Below are 22,569 nucleotides of genomic sequence, written 5' to 3'. Positions count from 1 at the left end.
CGATGCATGGATTGGTTGCTTCTCACGTGCCCCCCACTGGGGACCTGGCCCGCAACCCACGTACATGCCATGACTGGGAATCAAACCAGTGACATTCTGGTTTGCAGGCCAAAGCTCAATCCACTGAATGACACCAGCCAGGGTAATAAGTGATTTTGACATTATCCACACTAAGATATTTTTTAAGTCTTATAAATAACTCCGCAAACATTATTTTCCTAGAGGACTGACTTATAATAGACATTTGCTTCCAAGAATGATAGCGTTTGCGGGCCAGAGTTCATTAAACTCTACTGCAGTCACACTAGTGGTGAGATGAGAGGACCTGAAATCAGTGAATCCAGGAATGGCGGGGGGGGTTTCTCTACAGAGTTTATTCATTTCTTTTTAGAGGGAGGAAGAGGGAAGAAAAAAGACAGGGAGAGAAACATTGATTGTTTGCCTTTCACACACGCCCCCGAAAAAGGACCAAACCCACAACCCAGGCACGTGCCCTGACCGAGATTCAAACTGATGACCTCTTGGTTTGCGGAATGACACCCAACCAACTGAGCCACACCGGTCAGAGTTGTTGGGTTTTTTTTTTCATTATTTAGTGAAAGACAACATTCATTTTGATGAGGTAGGTTTTTAAGCTATATTTAGAAATGAGAATAAGCTTTTGAAGTACAGTTATAGATCAAAAAGTTTTACATTCTACTTAAAAGCAATACAGTTGTTTTTCAGCACAGACCAAAAGGCTTCTCCATGGAACCATCTGACAGAAAGACTTCATCTTGGGAGAGGTTCCCTTAGGGGAGGGTTTAAGTTTTTGCACCACAGGAGGCTTGGAGACCTGGCAGGCCACACCAGCTACTCCAGCCCTGTAGCTTCTGTGGAAGTAGGCAGGCAGACACGCCTGGCACCCATATGCAGGGCACCCGTGGGTGGACATGCTCTGAGACGGCTTCAAGATGCCACTCTGCACCCGTGCGAGAAGGAGAAGAAAGCGCCCCTCCTCCAGGGAGACACAGCCGTGCGCAGCTTAGTCAGGAAACCACAGCTAGATCTCACTGCCTCCGTGGGGCAGCCTTTTCCAGGGCACCACATGCCGTTGTCCACAGCAACCCTGACCACTGACTGATGTGGGCCAGAGAGAATACGGGCTTGATTCCTGACTATTGCAGCAGACCTCCTGCTTCGCCCTCTCCACCCACTCACCTGTGATTTTCTCAGCAGCCCAGTACTTCCCCACAGTCTCGAGCACCCAGGCCTCCTCTGGGTCCACAATCAGATAAGCACTCTGGAAGCTGTGGCAGGAGGCTGGGTCTTCATAATAATTCCCACCTTGTCCCTGCTCTTCCAACAAGGCGACGATGACATCGAGGGCTTCCTTAGCTGTTGACCCTCTTTCCAAACCAAGCCTGAAGGAAAGCAGAGATACACCTCAATCATTTCCTACCATGTGATTGTTACCATAGCAACAGAAGACTAGGATGAGGCTGAGTTATGAAGTGTGCCGACACATGTACATATGTTAACTACGCAGGCCAATATGCAAACAATGCATGTGGGCAGCACCCACGCCCATTCGGTTCACAGTCCTGGGAGCGTTCTCTGTCTTTGGGCAGCCCCCACCCACAGGAACAGAAGAGGCAGGACCCCAGTGGCTCAGCCACCTCCCTTCCTCTTTCCCAGCTCTGTCTCCCACACACCTGCAGAGCCGCCAACTCAGCCCTGGTGCTTAGCAAGACCCTTTTGTTGGCTCATTCTCCCTCCTGCCTCTGGGCAAAAGGAACTCTCTGCCCAGTGCAGCCATGTTCGCTCTTATTCTACACCAGGTGTTTTAGTTAGTAATGAAGGTGTTCCATAGCCAGCCATTGTCTCCAGTGTATATAACTGGCTCAGAGATCTCAGTAGGAATGGGCTGCTGGTTAGGACAAGGTCAGTACCAACCCCTTTTCACCTCTCCTGCTGCCTATCAGCCTACCATCTGCTGGGGTAGCTCCCAGCTTCGGTTACCAAAAAGTGCATATTTCTTCTGAAGTGAAACCAGTCTCCCCCCAAGCCCTTCAATGATCAGACCCCTTAAAGAGGGCATAGCTCTTGCCCTCTGTGCCACCTTGGGCAAGTTACAAAAGGCATTTGAACTTCACGTTCATGTCACCTATGAAATAAGTGCCCATATCATTGGGTTGCTAGGAGGGTGGGTTTTGTGAGATAATGAACATGAAACTATGTAGCACAAGCCCCCAGGACCTCCTAAGGGATCAGTAAGTTTTCAGAGGCAGCATATCATGGCAGAAAAACAAAAAACAGAAATAAAGGAGCCCGGCTTCCGGCTGTGATTCTGCTACCCACGGGCGGTACGACCTTCAGTAACGCAACCTTTCCAAACCTTGGTCTTCTCATCTGTTCAGTGGAAACAATAGGACTTCCCTCTCTGGCTGATTTGGAAGAGGACGGCACGTGCTGAGTACTCAGGAAATGTCCATTTATTCATTTCTCCATTCAAATCAAATTCTGGTTGCAGGAACAGGGTCTTAGAACAAGGGGATGGACCGGCTGGCTACAGGTGGCACTGGCCAGTGCTTGGGAAACATCACAACTGGAGGAGCAATCACTACTAACGCTCACCCAGCCCGATTCTTCCTGACGGGACATTTATTTCACTGTGCTGCCAGGGAGAAGAAAAGGTTACAGCCTACGGATTTATTCTCGTAATAGGCTTCCCTTCATAGTCAGATAACTGCTATACATCAATTGGCTTGGCATGTCTCACTTTAAGCTTATTTAGGAAGACTTGGTGCCAAGGCAATGATTTGCAAAGCTGCACACTAAGGCCTACAGAGAGCGATAAAAGAATAAAGCCGTTAGAAGAAGAAAGTAAGTCGGCTCTCTGGTGGTCGGCGCCAGCAAAAAGCAGCCAGAGAAGTAAATGCGCATCTTATCCTGAGAATCCAGAGAAGACAAATGCACTATGAGCACCACTCCCAACCTGGAGGTGTGCACCCAGAAGGGCCCCTTCCTCCTCCCCACAGGTCCCTGCCTCACACACGCGCTCCAGGCACAGCCCTGTCCCCAGGCTCCCCGTTGCCCATGCAAAAGTGCCAGGAGCCTGTAGATGCCTGGCCAGGGCAACCCCCATTTCAGGGGCTGTGACTTCTCTTTTGCAGTTTCTAACTCAACTCTCCTGCTATTCTGCCTGTTCCCATTCTGCAATGAGACCCCTAGTACTTGCACTCACCCTCCCACAGGGAGGATTCAGTTTCGTGCCTCGTGCCAAGAAGAAAAAAAGAGAGATAGTCCTTGGTCCCACCCGACCTTTCCCACCTGGTCTCTCTGCCATGGGACGGGGACAGGACAACCTCTCCTCAGTCCCAGGGCCATGAGTGACAGCGAGGTTTCCCATTCCACCTGAGACTGAGAGGTGCACGTGCACCAGGGCCACAGCAACCTGGGGCCACAGGTCACACGGCATCCAGAGGCCTGTTCTAGAGCTCTCACAGTGACACTCCCTGGGTGGGGCAGGTTCACAAGATTCAAAAGGAAAACGGCCCCTTTCTGGCCCCCACACCTAATTCACGTTGGCTGCTGACCTCACGGTAGGTGTGACTGGGCCGGGAAAGGGGTGAGAAACTAACTGGGCCAAGGTTAGTCTCGCTCTGACATCAGCCTCCAGTGTGATTCTAGGCCTTTCAAAGTGGGCAGCTGGTCCAGGCTGTTCTAGGTCTCAGAATTGGTTCTCCATTCCATTTTTTTAAAGATTGTATTTATTTACCTTTAGAGAGGAAAGAAAGGAGAGAAGGAGAGAAACATCTATGTATGATTCCTTGCTGGGAACTGGCCCGCAACCCAGGCATGTGCCCTGACTGGGAATCGAACCGCGATCGTGTGGTTCGCAGGCCCGTGCTCAATCCACTGAGCTACACCAGCCAGGGCCCATTCTTTTTTTAAATCCTTGGGCAAACCCCTCTTCAGGACCCTGACTTCCTTACAGGTATGTCAAGTTCATGGTGCCCATTCCTGAAATGTTAGCACATCTCACTAAAGAAGATGCGTCACATCTGCACATGTCCTGCTTGAAGCTCCGTGTCGAGGATCTCTCCGATAGCCATGCCCCTGTAGAGCAGGGAGACCCCTGTCCCTTTGCGTCCCAATTAAGGTAAACTAAGTCATAACTAAAGTTACCATGGATATACAATCACTCATGAAAATGGTCCCTAACCCTTCCCTCATGGGGGTGTGTTCTTAGGGGGATGCAGATGCAAATACACTGGACACTTGAGCAGCCTGGGGACTAGGGGCACTGACGGCTGCACAGTCAAAACTCCACACACAACCTGGGGCTCCCCCCAAAACTTAACAGCTCATAGCCAGCTGCTGACCATGATAACATACACACAAAGTTGACTACCACACTCTTTGTATATTATACTTTTATATGCTGTATTCTTATGATAAAGTAAGCTGGAGACAGTTATTAAGAAGATTATGAGGGAAATACATTTATAGTACTGATTTAAAAAAAGAATCCACCCATAAGTGGACCCATACAAAGTTCAAACTCATGTTGAGGGCCAACTGTAACCTTCCATTTTCCCCACAATCAAGGAGTGTGCAAGCCCTCTCTTGGGTTCGTGACTTTTGGGGCATTGAAAGATTACCAGCCTTTAGCCAGAGAGCTGAAAGCTGAAAGGCAGTAAGTGGAGTTTAAGGGCTGCACTGACTTGGGGCGGGGGGCGGCAGGGGGCGGGTGGTGAAACCTTTTGTCTGGTCTCTGTCTACATCCCTCAGCCTTCTCGAAGCATTCCCACACACACGCAGCCCGTGACAGTCTGTGGGCAGCCCGCAGGGCTTGCTGAGGGCCGTTCCCTAGGATTCCGTGCCATGCGTGTGGCTACAGACCTCAAAGCCTTGAGGCACGGCTCTCCCACTGTTATCTTAAATTGGTCTGAAAACCATGCCTTGCTCAATTTTCTTGTCTTCTTCCTGCCACCAGACTAAAAATCTCTTTGAAGCTTTTGGGTTTCTCCATGTGGCAGCGAAGTCTAGCAGCTATCCAGTAGTACAGATTGATCGTCTTTAAAAGGAACATCAGAGGCTTCGAGAAAAAAAAACAAGTTCTCTTCCATCATCCCAGAGAAATCAACCATTAAAATGGTCATCTTTCGTCAGTGCTATGAATCCCATAGCACGAATATAATGGCAACTCAAAAGGCAAGGTTACGCATGAAGCCTAAAGGGGGAATACTTTTCATTGTTAACTCTTCATTTGCAGGATTTCTGGAAAGGATGGCAGTAAAAATACTGGGACAGCTGTCAAAACAGAAGCTCAAAGCTTGTTGTTATCCTGTAGGCTTCATTCTGTTAATCAAGATAAAACTGATTATAAAGATGAGGCTTTTTCCTCTTCTCCAGCTCAGGGGTCCTGCTCCCCGAAGTCTGGAAGAACCAGGAAAAGTAAAGACGGTGAGGAAGACATAACAAAGACAACGCGATACCAAAAGGGCGACTCACAGACCTACCACCGCTCGGCAGGAGCCATGGGACACAGGTCTCCGCATCAACGTGCAACTCCTCCCTACACCGCCTACAAAACGGGAACCGCGCTGTTCCTTCTTACAGAATGTTAGCTTCGGGAGGTCCGTTAGGTGGCATCCAATCTAAGGACTCACACTGGACAAGTGAGGAAACCGGGGCCTAGAGAGGTGACATGACTTGGTGAATCTGCACCAAACACCAAGGGCCCCAGTTCCCTCCCTGCCCAGTCTCCTCTCCACGTTGTCCATGACTCTACTGCGTTCCACTATCTCAGGAAAAAAGAAAGCCATTTCAGAATGTCATTCCATCCCAGCCCACCCTCTACTTTAGCCATTCATTCCAAACTCAGTCGCTGATTACCCATTATGTGCCAGGCACGCGGTTCCTGGCGCAGTGACACGGTCGTGAATAAGCAGACAAAGACCCCTGTCCTGCCGACCCCTTCTGCTACACGGAGGCTGGAAGAGCAAGGAGAGGAAGAAAGCCGGACTGAGAGGGAGAGGAGAAAGGGGGAAACTGGTCTCTGGTCTTCTGTCCTTTGTATTTTATGGATTTTATATGTCCTTTTTCTCTTACAGATTTTAAATGTTTCAAATATCATAAACTGCACCCATTTAAAATACACAGTGTACTAGTTTCTAGCATATTCACCATGTTGTGCAACCAACGCCACAGCCCAAGTTTCGAACGCATCCCACACCTCAGAAAGAAGCGCGGATCACTCGGGATCACTCCCGTTCTCCAGGCACCAGCCGGTCTCCTTTCCGTCCCCAGGAGTCTGCCTATTCTGGGTACGCTATAGAAATGGAACCACACAATATGCGACCTTTCATGTCTGGCTGCTCTCAGCATAATTTTCTGAGATTCATCATGTTGCAGCATGTATCAGTACTTGATTTTGGGGGGGGGTGGAATAATATTCCTCTGTAATCTATTCTCTCTCTCTCTTTTTTTTGCAGCACCTCAAAGTTTATATCAAATGGCACACACTTTCTTTAGGAGGACTGTATTACACAACATGAGGTTTGGAGAAGGATGAATGCTGCCCCCCACCCCCAACCCGTCCTGGGCAGTGGTTTCAGAGAGTCACCGCACAGTACCTGACCAGATCCATCCCCAGCAAGGCTTCCGTCTCGGCGGCTGGCTCTCTGGCATGGATGGCTTCGTTGGCTATGCACACTCCATGTTCGTTGGCTCCCATTTCTGCTCCCCAAAGCCAGGCGGGTCTGCTTATCACAATGGCATGGGTCTTGGGAACTTGGTCGACTGAAATGTAAGTACACTAAAAAATGAAGACAGGAAAGAAAGAGCCAATACCTGTCAGGTACCACTTATTTTTCACCTTGGTACTTATACTGAACCACCACATCAGTTAGAGCCCAGCAAATAAAATTAATATAAAATAAAATGCCTTGAGACACCCCAAGACTCAGTGCAGCTCCAAGGTCTCCACAGTGACCTTCAGCCTTGCCAGTTGCCAGTTTCTAGACTTGTCAGTTCAAACCAATCGGTCCCCAAGGCTTACATCAGTGGCGGTCTTCCTGAGCCAGGCATCCAGCCAATCTGAATATTTTGTGGCTAGTCATTTCAGTAGACACAGATGAGCACCAGCAGTTCTAACAAACTGAGCTATTGATTCTCATTTGCAAAAATCCTTCTCTATCAGTGGCTTTCAAACATTGTTGATACTATAGAGCCTATTTCTCACCTAACTACAAAAGAAATTTGATCTAGAAGCCTGACATAGAAGACAGATAAAAGGGAAGACACTTTGTCTGGAGATGTGCAGTCCCTAAGCCTCCTAGGATGATCCCTAGAACTCCTTGGAACCCAGTTGGACAACCTACATAATCGCTCCAGCGGTAGAAGAGAATAAGATAATACCCTCCATGTAGCTAATGCATTACACGCACACTCTCCTATACATTGTGCTCCCCTTTCTGTCCCAGTTGATCCCCCCACTGAGCCCAGGAGGTGGACACATGAGGAAACACCCACAAGAGGCAAATTTCTAGCTACTTGGAACTCAAGGGCACGCCACATAGGCCTGTGTGTCTTGCCTTCTTCAAGGGGCTGTGTCTGTACCTGGAAAAAGTAAATGAGCTCATCTAGATCAAACTATTTCTTTCAAAGTCTCTTTAGCCCCAGAACTCTCAATTCCTACAAAATCTTTCATGGAACAATGAAGACAATAAAACTGGTCAAGGTGTGTTGAGAGGCGAATGGAAGAACAGGCGTGGGACTGGGGGTGGGCATCTCAGAGCCTTCCCTGAAGGTTCTTCCTTTTCCCTTCCCACCTGGGGAAAACTCCGCTGGATAACTGACCCAGGTTATCCAAAAGGGGCCCCTCGACACTGACACTCTATCAGCCTACAACATACTCTTGGGTGGATGCAGTAGGAAACTCAGGGCTGTACCTTACGCACAGCGCTGCAGCTCTCAGGGGAGGGCTTTATCAACTACCGCAGCCATTTACATCATAAATTAGGAAGCTGAAAGCATTGGATCGACTGCAGCCTTAGATCTGTTTTTGACTCAAGACCCAATTATAGCGGCTGAGTGCAGCCCAGGAAGCTCCTCTGCATTGATTTTCCATAATCTCAGACCGCAGGTAAGAGCTGAAATGCACACTCCTTGGTCACGTGACACCTGTATCTTTGCAAGCCACGGCAGATGTTGTGGTGCCCTGGGATGATGCTATTTCACTCAACAAATATTTGTCAACTGAAAGCCTATTAAATCCGGAGGTTGTCAAGACAACCTGGAGTTTATCGTGGCAAAATGATACTAAAATATGCTCTGGAAATGTTTGCCTCTATTCAGTTGGCAAAAGTCATTTACTTTTAAAATGATTTAGAGCAAAACCTGGTGAAAGCAGTAAACAAGCTTGGGTCCTCTGTGCTCATCTACATGTAATTGAAGTTTATATCTTGAAATCGCCCTCTTTTATGTGAAAGCTGTCCAGGCATTGGCCAACACTCTCCCAAGCCCCTGTGCACACTGAACTCCAGTGACCGAGTCTGTCTTGAAAGGAATGAGTAAGTAGGGGAGGAATGTCAGATTCTTAAGCACAGATTTATCACAATTTTTTTCCTTTTTTTAATATTTTATTTATTTATCTTTAGAGGGGAAGGAGAGGGAGAGAAACATCAATGTATGGTTGCCTTTCGTGTGTCCCCTGCTGGGAGTTGGCCTGCAGGGAACCCACCTACAACCCAGGCATGTGCCCTGACTGGGAATCGAACTGTGATCCTCTGGTTCACAGGCCCGAGCTCCACAATTTTCTTAACTGCCGGAAAAAAGTAAAAATAGAAAATGGGTTTACTACTTTGCCCTCAAATACACTGCTGAATTTCACCAGTTATTACACCCGGCACTGTGTGCCGAGTGCTGCTGCAGGGAGTGATCTGTCCACTCCCTGCCCTCACGGTTGGGAAAGAAGGAGAAGGCACAAGTGCAAATTACTGTGACCACCAGGCCAGCTTCCGCAAGTGTCACCGAGGCCTGTCTACTTACTGTGCACTGCATCTTGCCCCTTCCTCCCCCAGGATTGGATCAACCCAATCCTGCTCTGCTTGTTCTTTTTCACAGTCCATCCCATCCTGCCCCTCCCAAACACTGTCTAACTGAGTGATGTACTGCATGGGCTGTGTATGTATATTCTCTCCATGAGGGCAGGGAGATCAAGTTCATGGACATATCCCAATCCTGGCACATACGAGCCATTGATGCAGTATTTTTGAATAGATGAATAAATGAGTGAATGAATGAATGAGTAAGTAGCAAAGAGTAGAGAGAACATGAGAGAGATTCAAAAGAAAAAGGAAACACATCCAAGTGGTCAGAGGCTTTACCAAGTAGGTGACATTTCAGTTGATCTCAAAAAATGGGCCAGACATCAAGGTAAAGTGATTCCGGACAGAAGTAAAGAGCCTGAGAAGAGACAGATTGGGGAGGAGGCGGGGATGTCAAAGGTGTGTTCATGGTGCAGGGACATCCCCCATTGTACCACTTAGGGGATCTGTTCTGATGTCAATGGGTCCCAGGACTGCAAGAGCTCAGTAAGTAGTGACTGAGGAAAACATTGAACATTGAATCAGAAAGAACATACGGTCTTTGTGGGAGTTCACAATACATGCGGCCAGCTTGACGCTCTCCAGGCCAAAGTCAGAATGAGGAGGACGGAAGGAGATCCCGGAGCAGCCAGATGGACCAAACCAGTCCCTCCTAAGCACCGGGCTGAAAGCCATGGCCCAGATCCCCTCACCAGATACAGAGCAGGGGGCAGGGAGATGGGGGATGTGTGCCCCCAAACCTGAGGGGGCCTGCAACACCTGCCCCTCGGGCAGCTTTGTCGTGAACTAACTACAGAGGCTGGGGCCCAAATGGGCCTTCTGTGGCTGCAATTCCCAAACTCTCTGCTGCGTTTGAAATCTGACTAATCCCACCCAGGTCTGGGACGGAATGGGGAGAAGGGCCACGAGTGTCTCATATACATGGGTTATTTAAAATCCCACTTTGGGAGCAAACCTCAAAAACGAGGAACGTTTACACACGACGTAATTATCTAAACTTTGCAAAGTCAGCCACCTGGGACACAAACACCACAGGCGACCATTTTTCAAATGGCCTTCACATTGATCACATTATTAAAGAGGCAGGGAGTAAGTAGGATTTGAGATAGCGGAAGTCCCACCTGGAAAAAAAATCCAAAAAAGCAAATATGACAAAAATATTTCAGCTTCCCCCAGTCAAAATTCCTAGCCAAATTTCTATTAGAAAAGAAAAGAAAAAAGACAACATTCACCACTTAAAAGACCAATCTTTGCAGGGAGAGTTCTGGCATCCGCTCTGGGTATTAAGCTGTGGAAGAGACAAGCAAATTGTCTTACTGCCCCATGTCCGCTCCTCACCAGCCTTTAGTAAAACAAATCTGTCAGCGAGTGTGACTTCTGGGAGCCAAAGCCGCATAGCAGTGGGAGAGAGCCCAGAGCACGAAGTGTGGGTAGGCATGCTTCTGGACGTCGGGACTGCCTAATCACGGAGGTTTCACTTAGACGTGTTGCCTGAATCGAGCTTGCCACACTCTCTGGTGACTCCTGGGGACACATGCCAGGTTGGAGGATGAAAAGAGGGACCTCGACAGGGCGCTGGGGACAAAGACAAAAGACGATTCTTCTGCAGAGCAAGTCCTCTATTATTTCGCGTGACTGTCTCAGAAGGGAAAAAGCAAAATCAGCTTCACGCTGTCTCCTACCCTCTGCACATTCCAACACACACTCTTTCGGGACATCGCCCAGGGAAAGGAGGGGTAGAGGCCCTCACACAATGGACGTTTCAGTCCATGAAGCGCAGCCATTGTGCCTCCCCTACTGTACGCAGGTGGGGGCCCCACCCTGGCACCACCAGTAAAAAAACGCTGGGAAGCCAGCTGATGAGTCAGACGGGCTTCTCAGGGCAGGAGAGGAAAAGGCAAGCATTAGAGAAATACTTCTAGTTCTAGAAACATTTGCAACTCCATAGCAGCATTGCTAATTATCACTGAGAGTTTTTATTTGGTTCGTTGGGTTTTTTTCCTCATGTTTTTATCCCAGTGTCTTGCCTACTACTTGACTGGTTTTGAAAATGTGCCCTTAAGATTCAAATGAGTCTTAATAAAGACAAAAGATGTCAACCATGTTTTAAAAGAACGAATTTTATTTCCCTAAAGCCTGCTCCTGGGAAGGAAGAGAAGGAAACAAAACAAACAAACAAAAACAGATAAAAATGGAAACAATGAAAGCTTGAAATGGGGGAAGTAATGGAGATGAGATTTATTATATAATAAAAGACACTTTCAAAACACCATAGTGTGTCAAACCTGACTTGGTTATCAAGAATTCTGTCTTTGTCTCTAACAGAATGGTGGTTACAGAGGGGAAGGGGGTCAGGGAGGACAAAGAGGGTAAAAGGCGTCACATATATATTGATGGACGGAGACTTGACTTTGAGCGGGGAGTGCAAATGCAATATGCCGGTGAAGTACTATAAACTTGAACACCTCAAACTTATATAACGTTATTAACCAATGTCACCATAATTATTTAACTTTCTCCACAAATTGTGGTATAATTGTTTTCTTGGGCACCAACATAAATAATGTATGCTTTAATTAAAATCCACTGTTTTTTTGGAACAGCATTCTAGTGGGATGCATATTTTTCCTAAATAGAAGGTTCGACGACATAAGAATGCAGCCATGCCCAGCCATGGACACACACACACACACACAATGCAGGAAATCACTCCTCTGCTTCCTCACACCTGCCAGGAGGGAGGGGCAGGGCTTGAGGCGCACTTGGGATGAGTCCCGTGATGCATAGGAGCACAGCCTCCTCAGGACCGAGGGGCTCTCACAACCCACCCTACTCTACAATCCAAAGAGACATTGTTAAAAGCCCAGAATCCACAGGACAAAGACTAAAGAACATAAAGTGCTCCCATCTGCCAACTGAGCAGCTGAACAGAAACGTGCCACGTGATTTCAGAAATTGAGGAACTCTGGGCTGGAGGACCCAATCTCTTGTTCCTTCAGTCTCAAGCAAAGTGAACTTGGCATAGAGTAGATGATGGATGGATGGGCAGATAGCTGGCCAGACTGAGGGGAGGCTGAAGGGTGGTGAGGTGGACAAATTGGAGGGGAAGACCACCTGGGGCCAGCTGGGAGGGTGGGTGGGTGAGTGGATGAGTAATCAGGATGACTTTCTGCACATGGTTATTCTCAGAAGACAGTTTTCTGGGATCTCACCACTCAAGTGTGACATTTCTAGGAAAACTGCAGAATATGCAATGTTTAAATGGGTTTTTGTGGGAAGTTCTCACTTTTCATCGTTAAAAAATAATTTCTATATGCTGATGAGGGCTGTTATGAAAGTCTCATGATAGCTCTTGGGGCTCACAGGCCCAAATATGGGGAAGAACCCATCGTTCTGCACTGGGAACAAGTGACAGGTGCGACTGCAAGGGAATGAAAGGCGTGCAGTTAAGTTTGCAGAGCAGACTCAGAAACACATGCTAAAGAGGGGAGGAACAGAGACTGGGATCACAGGGTCCTTCAACATTAGGTAGTTCTTGAAAAAAGAAACACTCTCTGCACAATGTTCTCCTTAGAGCTTACGTCATCTTTCATGTCAGTTCATGGATGCTTCACAGAAATCCCTGTCCTGGTGGGGTTATGATCTCCACCTGGAAAATGGGGAAACTGAGTCTCAAGGACCCAAGATGCAGTAAGCAGGGAAGGCAACACAGGAGCCTGTCCTTGGGCCAGAGTGCATCCCTCCAGGTTCAGGTTTTTGTAAATTGCACTGTATTTATACTGGCACAAAGTGCTGCGTGCTCATAGAAGGTTGGCAGGCGACAGAAAGGGAGGGAAGGATATTAGTGCTGGGGCTTCAGAGGATGCATAGGAGTCTACCAAAGAGATGACCAGAGGGGAAAGGAGGACATTCTTGGGGAAGGATGGAAAAAGCAACAACATAGAGAAATACAAGTGCGCTGTTCGTTCTAGAAATGGCGGAGCCGCTCAGCATAGCTGGGGCCAACAGTGTAAGCTATGAGAGGAAAACTAAGAATGACAATAGAAGTAGAAATTGTTTATGGAGGTCAAGTACAAAAACTTGACCCTATGGCCCAGTGATTCTGTACAGAAGTGTATCCATGGCTATATCCGCACATGCACAGAATGACCTGTGTGCAAAGTTCTTTGCAGCGATACTTGCTAGACAAGCCAAGGGTCCAAGTGTCTACCAGTAAAGGACTGATTGAATAAATTGTGGATTATCTCCACAATGGACTACTGTCAGCTGTAAAGGCATACATAACCTTTATGCACAGCTATTAAAAATCTCTTCAGAATGTTATTAAACATTCTGAACATTGCTTGAAAAAAAAGCAAATTGTAGCTCTTTTCTATAAGTTTAAAACTACATAGTTAAACAATCAAGTTTCAGAATAGTGTATATAATGTGCTACTTTCATAAAAGAAGTCAAGGTTAAGTGTTCACATTTATGCCATTTGCATAAACACCAGAAGGGGATGCAAGAAATTGACAGAAAGGTTGACATAACATGGGAATCCGAGTAGATTGCAAGAAGGGGGAGTAAGACTTCTCACTGTAAACTTTTTTTGTATCACTTAATCAGTTAATTTGAATAGGTAATCAATGAATTACCTATTCAAATGTAAAATTAGCCCTGGCTGGTGTTGGCTCAGTGAATTGAGTGAAAGCCTGTGAACCAAAGGGTTGCTGGTTCAACTCCTGGTCAGAACACATGCCTGGCTGTGGGCCGGGTCCCTAGTTGGGGGTGTGCAAGAGGCAGCCAGCTGATGTTTCTCTCTTATATCGATGTTTTTCTCCTTCCTTCTTCCTCCCTTTCCCTCTCTTTGAAAGTAAATAAATAAAATCTTTAAAAAATATCCAATTACATTAAATGGTATCTTTACCCAAATGAATTAAAAATTTATGTCCATAAAAAAAAACCCTACACACAAATGCCCATAGCAACTTATTCATTGCTGGCAAACTGTGGATACAACGAAGAGGCCCTTCAACAGATGAAAAAAAAATAAACTGCAGGACACCCGGGCATGGACTATTATTCAGCACTGGAAAGAAATGCATTACCAAGATGTGTGAAAGAAGACAATCTGAAAAGACTATATACTGTATGTTTCCAGCTACTGGGCATTCTAGGAAGGGCAAAACGATGGAGACAGCCAGGGGCTGGGAGGGGAGGGATGAACAGTGGGACAGGGAGGATTCTCAGGGCAGTGAAACTACTCTGGAGGACACTGTAAGGGCGGCTCCGTGTCATCATACAACCATCCAAACCCTTAGGAGGCACAGCACCAGGGTGGACCTTAAAGTAAACTGGGGCCGGTGTCAATGCTGGCTCAGCTGTGGCAAAACGTGTTCCACACCAAGACATGATGTTCGTAATCAGGGAAACCGGGAGGTGGGGGTGGGGGTGGTGAGGGGTTATATATAGGAACGTGCTGTACTTTCTGCTCATTTTTCTGTAAACCTAAAACTGCTTTTAAAAAAATAAGTCTCTGAATTTGAAAGAGAGAAAAGAAAGGAAAAGTGAGCGGGGTGCCGGTTGGGTGGCGTCTCAGATGGATACAAAGCAGCCTGGGCTCTCACCCTGTAAACACAGCCCAGCAGTTTTAAATAAGGCAGTGATAGAGCTGTGCTCCAGGGAAAAAACCTGGTGACCCCAAAAGGGATGAGTCTCCAGGACAAAGAGGCTGGGGCACCCATAAGCAGATTGTAGAAGGGCGAGGGGGTGTGTCTGAACGAGATGGGGGTGGTGGGGGAGATGGGGACCCAGGAGAGGAAGCAGCAGGACTCAGTGACAGCTGTCCCTGTGCACACAGGGACGAGTGGAAATGTTTCCCTCCTATTTCCAAATTAAACTGTGTGGCAAGCAATGGAACTGTCAGAGGAAACAGAGCAAATGGGAAAATGAACTTGATTTCGGACAGGTGAGGTTGTTTCAGCCGCAGAATTTGGATGTGCAAAGGTGCAAAGGCAGCTCAAGACACAGGCTTGCAACTCACAAAGAGGGCAGGGCTGCCCAGGACACTAATTCTGGGGTGTATCAGACCACACCTATTTATGCAAGAGACACAACTTAACCTACGGTGTATTTGAGTAATAATACACGACAGACTAACTAGTGCAAAGAATCTATTTGCAGTAGGCACAAAGGGGCAGGCACAAAGGCAGAGAAGCCCACTATCTCCACCACTATTAACACTGAACCCAAGCCCTGGCCAATCAGACAAGAAAATAATGGGAGAGTCAACAAAGAGCAATGGAACTATCTTCACTTGCAGGTGTTATAGCAATATACCTGGAAAACCCAAAAGAACTGATAACAAGAGCTGACATAATCTATGAAAGAATTTTAGTAAAAGAGCAAAATGTAAAATTAACAAAGTAATCACCGTAGAAGTTTGACAACATACTCTGGGAATACGGAGAAGCGAGGGATATCATACATTGCTGGTGGGAATGCGAAACGGTAGAGCACCTCCGGGAGGAGGTTTAATAATACCTAACAAAAGCACACACGTATTTACCCTGAGACCAGCAGTCTCACTTCTAGGCACCGATCCCGAAGAAATACTGACAAAAACTGTTTTATTTAAGCACTCAAAATAGAAATTGATGGATAATTTTTAAACATAATAAAAATATGTAAACCAAGGCCAGATGCCATGACAGATAAAGTTTCAGCACTGTTCATAACACTGGAAAACAACCCGCATTTCTGGCAACATGGGATGGATTAAACAATGCACAACCACAGAATGGAACACTGTGCAGCTCTCAGTGAGGAATGAAAACATCTCTGTGTGCCACATAAAGTGATTGCCAAGATCTGGTTTTAGTTGAAGAAAGTGAAGCAAAGAGAAGTGTATGCACAGGACAGGCTACCATTCATCCGAGAAAGAAGGAGAGGGCCTGGGTGGATACCCACAGTGTGTGTGTGTGTACTTCATTCCCTACACAGGTCACTTTTTAATGAAAGAATCAGCCAGAAAACTTTCCAAGCATGCTTACCAATGGGAGAAAAAGGAAATGGAGCAAAGGAGAAAAACAGAAACTAGACTTCTAGGAACATACAGGCATCCCTCAGTCTATTGTGCTGTGCTTCGCTGCACTTCACACCTGTTGCTGTTTTTTGTTTTTGTTCTCAGTGGCAGTTGACACACAATAGTATTTAGTTTCAGGTGTACAACACAGTGATTACACATTTATATAACTTCCAAAGAGATGACCCCAAATCAACTTAGTACTCAACAGATGTTACATTTTTACAAAATGAAGGCCATATACTCTACCAGCAAAAGACGTTGGCTTGATTGCACTGGTCTGGAACTAAACCTACAACATCTCCAAAGTGTGCCCGTACCTTGTTTTGTAGACTTGACTTCGGAACCATGTAAATATTTTACTTAATTACAAAATAAGGGCCATAGCAGCAAACACAGACTTCCCCATATGACCCTGTTTTGAAGGCTATAAACTAACCTAATGGTAACAGGAATCAACAGAGCCCGTGTCACAGCTCGGACCAGTGAGCAACTTCCAGGAAAAAAGTGAAGGCATGTGGCGCCAGGCAAGAGGAAGAGAATGCGGGTCACCGAGAGACTGCAATGCGTCACTTACCTCCACCTTGCTCCCGGGTTCATGATCAGCAGCCGGGAAATACACAACCTCTTGCACTTCATCCCTGGGCCGAGCTGAATTTTTCCCAAATACCACCAGACCATCCTTGGCACGCGGTGGGAAGGCCACCAAACAGCAGCTTGGAGGGGCTACAGCCATGCTGAAAGGAGAGCAGACGTCAGCGACAGCGCGGACGCGGGTCTAACGTGGGACACGCCCACAGTGAGTTCCTCAAGCGTATTTCGTCAGGTGACATGGTCTCCGTACTGAACTGGGTGCAGGTAGCTCATTAGGAGATCCCAGCTGGCAGTTGAAGGTGGGGCGCCTGGAGTAGAATTACCAAGCCACAGAGACCAGATAATGCTTAGTACTCCGTGGGACTGAACGAGCTCCACTGGCAACACGCGGCAGTGCCGGCCAACAGTGCAGTGACGTCACAGAGGGGAAAGTAGGTTATTGTTCCGGGCGGAAAGCACAGGCTCGCTGCAGCCGTCACAGCAACACAGAAATGAGCCCTTATACCCTGTGACAGTGCCCCACTGAGGCGCCTCAGATCTACGTGCATGGCTGCTACGTAATAGGTTTTGCATGGTGAAAATGGGTCTAATCTTAGGTTGAAAGAGACTCCCCTTTTTGTATATTTTTACTCCATCTCAATGGCACAACACTCAAGCACGTCCTGGTTTCCCTCCCAGCTCTCCAGCTGGCCGGTTCTCCTCTACCTGCTCGGTTCTCCTCTACCTGCTCGTTGAGCATCCTCCCTGCTCGATCCTTCTTTCCTCCTTTAATGCTCTCTTCTCCCTGGGGAAACTTCTCCGCGCTCGGAGCTACCCTTGTCACTTACATGCCAGTGGCCCACACCTTTAATCACAACTCAGTTATCTCCTTGCTCTCCCAAGCCAACTGCCTACAGGATACCCAGCACAGATTTCGTCATTTCCCCAAGCTGGTCCCACTTCCAAAGTTCCCACTGCACCACCAGCTCCATATCCAGCCCACAAGAACATCGAGGACTCAGGAACCATCTTACCATCTGCTTCTCTATTGGCTAACACGCCACCAAGTAGGTTCCATCTCCTAAGTCTCCATGGAAACTGTCCACTTCTCTCCACCTCCACAACCCACCCCCTGTACTGCGCACCCTGCACCCTCACCTCGAGCCAAGATCACTGCTGTAGCTTCCCATGGGTGGCTTCATAACAGCTATTATTGCCCCTCCAGAACATCCTCCACACTGTAGCCAAAGTGATCTTTTTAACAGGAAGAATTTTTTTCATGTCATTTCTGCTTAAAACTTTTTACAGGTTTCCCAAAGGTCTTTAAAGAAAGACCAACATCTGATCAAGCTCAGGCCCCCTCCCCAGCCTCATTTCCAGCCGCACGCCCCTCCATTCTCCCATCTCTGGCACACAGGCCTTTCCCCTGTTCCTCCAGCATGCCCAGGGCCTTTGCACAGGCTGCACCCTCTTTCTTGAACTCTTCTGTCCCTGCTCCCTGCACCAAAACCATCTGCCTGATTAACTACTGTTCCTTCACATACCAGCTCAAATACCGTGCTAATTTATGACACCAGATGATACAAACAATCAAATCTGAAACATTGAGTAACTATTTCATTACCAACAATCAATAGTTAGCCTCCCCCCATCCCGGCCCACCCCCAAGTCTAAGCAGTATGAAGGCAAGGACCATGTCTCCTTCACACACACCACTGTCAACCCAGCTCTACGCAATGTCTTCTGCAGGTAGACTTTCAATGAATAACGAGCAAGTGTTCAGTTCTCCTTTGTTAATAGTCTGACGAACCACAGCTAACTCTACAACTCTTTCTTCTCACCACCACGCCTCTGCACCTGCCAAAAGGAAGGCCCTTCTCTTAGTTTTTGTGAATATCTGGAAAAAAATTCTGATTCAAAATCCCTTTCTTTCAAAAGACCATCTATAAAAAAACTTGGTCATTTCTCAGCATCCATAAGCACTACGGTATCCAGTTCCTTCCAGGATAACGCGCATTTGTTGCTCGTAAGTATACTGCTTCCTCTCCACATAAAGCTCCCTAAGGGGAGGAGCCAAGCCACCCAACTACAGTTGCTCTTTCCCCTACCCCTGTGTCATAGGCACTCAACAAACATTCTTGATTGAGCCAACGATAATATTTGTGTCATCAGTCACCCAACTTAAATGTATTTTATCTTACAAATCCAAACTATAAGTGAGAAGTAAAGCAATGTTCTAAGAAACGCAACTGGGATTCGAAACTCAGCTCCACTACCTAAATACAACTGTGTGACCCTGAGCAAATCGCTTTACCTCTCTGAGCCTAGGTTTTCTCTTCTGCATAAGTTTTGCCCCAGCCCACAGGTTTATCATGAGTATAGAAAGACATGATGCTGGAGAATATATTTAGCAAACTGTCAAGGCTACAGGACTGTAAGATGCTTTATTTGGGTTTTGATTGCTCAAACAGAGCAGCATCTCAACATTTCCATTCTGCAAGCCAATCAAAACCAACTCTCCTCACTCATAACCGGAGCTTACCAAATTGCAGAGTCAGCAACGTTCTGTGTTTAGAAACACCTTTGTGAGGGACCACCTTGGTCTGCCTGCATCCAGGTTACTTCAAGCTACCTGCACTTGCACACCCAGGGCTGTGAGAGTTCCTCCCTGCGTCACTCAGGGTAACTCTGCACACAATTCCCTCCGGGCTCAGAGAAATGGGCCCTCTCCCCTTTGTGAGAAAGAAAAGGCAGGAAGATAAAGAGACTCCAGTTCTTTCTCCCCTTAACACCTCCCATTTTCACAAAAACTGCATCATCTTCAGACTGCAGGGGTAGAGAGAAAGAAACAAAGACCCTGTAGGAGTAAGGAAGACCCAGGGTGATGATGAGATAAAATGCCCTGGCAGAGGGTTCCTAGAACCCGGGGGTAGGAGACATGACTGGCTGAGCCAGATGAAGTGAAATGGACCAGGAAGAAGATTCGATGGAGAAAGCACACATTCAGCAGGGCCTGTATACCCCTCATATGTAATATCGCTTCCCTTCCTCCCCTGTTGTTGGACCATTTCAAAAGTACCGCTCATCCATGCCTCAAAAGCAGGCTGCATCTGTGAGCAAACCTTACTTTATTTAATCCTCAAAAATAGAAGGAATCTACTGGTCTTGGAGTTATGAGATGTATCTATAGGAAATCAATAAAACCACAGGGATTTCAACAAGCACCCCCTCTTCAGCCAGGACATCTGCGTGGTCATCTTGACCAAGTCACCTGGATCACATTACCACGGCGAGGATATAGGCAACAGAAGCCCAGGAGTATACGGCTCAGGGAGGCCAATTTTCCACGGAGTTTTGTGTCATTGGGAATGCCAGAAGGGAGCTGAAGTTTAATGTTGTTGTTGTTTTAATGGGAAATGAACCAGCAAGCTGTGGGTCAGAACCGGCAGCCAACTAGCCAAAGCTAACCGTCCACTTATTTTTCCTGGATCACCGTTCCACACTGAAGCTGCAGTGATGGCTTCGCCAGGTCCTTTCCTACTCTCTCGACCAGGGCTGGGCAGAACAACTCCCTGCAATGATAGGGACGTTCCACCTCTACCATCCAATACGGTGCCCACTAGACTCATGCGGCTATCGAAGTGCAGTTAGTGTGATTAGGAAAACGAACTTTTAATTTTATCACAAACTTTAATTAGTTTAAATTTAAATAGTCATATGTGGGCAGTAGGAAGTCTCCACATTACAACTTCCCAATAAACTGAGAAATGAAGATTTTCATACTGAGGCTTCTCATGGTCCCATGAGCACTTATTTGTGAAATCGCCCACTTAGTCTAATGACAAAATGTGCTGTCATCCAAATAACATGAACTAACGAAGAGGAAGCAGGACACGTTCAGAAGAGACTGAAGAAAAGAGATATTGGGAAGCAGCTATGGAACTCACCAGGCAGACAGAGTTTTAGCAAGCTCCTTTCTCCAGAAACTAAGGTGATCAGAGCCCTGGAGGCCAAGTCCATTTCCTTTGATGCAAAGGAAATACTCCTTTATATCATACTCCAAACTCCAAGTACACAGGGAAAGTGGTCCTCATCCCTCCCCAGAAAACCTCTGGGCACTTTCTAGGTCAATTCTTCCCTTCATCTCTGCCCTAAATGAACTTTTGATCCCTTCACTTCTCTTCAAAGCTCCGACCACTTCCTCTAAGCTGGTATCTCACCACCTATTCCACCCAGGACAGAGGCCTGGGGAGGAAGACTGTTTCAGAGAGATAATATGCAGGTTTGAAGGCCCTGTGGCTGGGGAAATGAGGAGGAGTCAATAAGTTAAGAAAAAACAAACAAACTGTGAAGCTGAGGCTGGAGAGAATGAGGGAAGAGGCTGGAGAGGCAGACAGGCTGGTCCATGTTGGATGAAGGTCACGGCAAGGATTTAGTGTCTGTCCCATAATAAACACTAAAGTTGCTGAAGGCCTTTTGGCCAGGTTTTAGGTCAGAAGTGGAGCCATTGCTATAAACAACTTTTCAAAGAAGTTGGCTGCGATAGGGAGGAGAAAGTTCCTTGGATGGGGATAAAAAAAAAATTGATAAGAAATTCCATTTCTGTTTCTACCCTAAGGAAATGGTCAGGAATATGGCCAAGATTTGTACATAAAACTATTTGTGCATAAGCTATTACAGAGGTAGTAATACAGATAAAAACTGACTAAAAGTTACTTGCTCAGCAACAGAGAAATTTATGCTATTTTACATTACATGGTGAATTACTATGAAACCATTTAAAAATATGTTTGTGAAGAGGTTTTAATTGCACAGCAAAAATGGTTTTGAAAGAAGGCCCAAAATAAATTATTTCACTTTGGAAAAATATGCAAGGAAATAGACTAGAAGGAAATGTGCCCCAAATACTAACAGTGGTACTCTGACCACTGACTTCTACGAGTCGTCATGTTTTTCTTTAGTTTCCAATCTTCCTACAGGTATTTGTACCTATATGATCACAAAAAACATTTCAAAAAAATAAACCCAGGGGACATTCCAATTTTGGAATTTTATTTTTAAAGAAAAGATTGGCTCTACTTCTTTGTCCTAACACATCTCAAATTTCAAAAGTGGCAAATTTTGCCCTGGCTGGTGTAGCTCAGTGGATTGAGCGCAGGCCTGCAAACCAAACAACCACCGTTCAATTCCCAGCCAGGGCGCATGCCTGGGCTGCAGGCCAGTTCCCGGCAGGGGATGCACGAGAGGCAACCATGCATTGATGTTTCTCTCCCTCTCTCCTTCCCTTCCCCTCTAAAGATAAATAAATAAAATTTTTTAAAAGGTGGCAAATTATTACATGAGTTATATTTAAGATGAAACTTTTTTATTCATCATTACTACAGTTATTCTCAGATGCTTTCTTTTCCTATTTTTTTTTATATGGTGTGCCCAATTCAGAGAGTCACTGAAGGAGGAAGCGGATTTTCAGTACTATTATCCCCCAAATGGTGGGCAGAACTCACAGATTGGCTCCTTAACAGGAAGAGAAAAACGAGGCCAGCAGGCAGCCAAGTCCCTGCTGAGCCTCAGGTGAAATCCTTCTGAAAGTGATTCGAGGAAACTCAATTTTGTTCCCATTACTTATCAAAATAGTAATTAACATACCAGGTACTGTAAAAATATATATGACAAGATAACTCATCTACATACTGTGTAAACCATGCATTTTTAAATTTTATTTACAGAATTTTTTTACTCTGTTAAGTTATGCAGGCCTGACCCAAGAAGCACATGAAGATTTTTCTCCTTTCCCCTTTAGAACCGACTACAGCATTATGAGGTGCATATTTTCC

The 22,569-nt window shown here is 46.5% G+C and overlaps 1 protein-coding gene across 3 annotated transcripts in view; it reads right to left on the bottom strand.

Annotated features, from left to right (window-relative positions):
• The window catches only part of SCRN1 (secernin 1), a 58,269-nt gene that overhangs the window by 19,063 nt on the left and 16,637 nt on the right, over positions 1-22,569 (bottom strand). For all 3 annotated transcript variants that reach the window (XM_037041226.1, XM_037041227.1, XM_037041225.1), the window contains exons 2-4: positions 16,740-16,899; positions 6,624-6,805; positions 1,201-1,403 (exon numbers count right to left, since the gene is read on the bottom strand). In XM_037041226.1, coding sequence (XP_036897121.1) covers positions 1,201-1,403; positions 6,624-6,805; positions 16,740-16,898 — 544 coding nt within the window. In that variant the 5' untranslated portion in view covers position 16,899. The remainder of the gene's footprint in view (positions 1-1,200; positions 1,404-6,623; positions 6,806-16,739; positions 16,900-22,569) is intronic.

This window comes from Sturnira hondurensis, unplaced genomic scaffold (assembly GCF_014824575.4).
Source record: "Sturnira hondurensis isolate 20B ecotype Veracruz unplaced genomic scaffold, ASM1482457v3 Scaffold0002840, whole genome shotgun sequence".
NCBI lineage: Eukaryota > Metazoa > Chordata > Mammalia > Chiroptera > Phyllostomidae > Sturnira > Sturnira hondurensis.
This window is presented reverse-complemented; position numbering and strand designations above follow the sequence as displayed.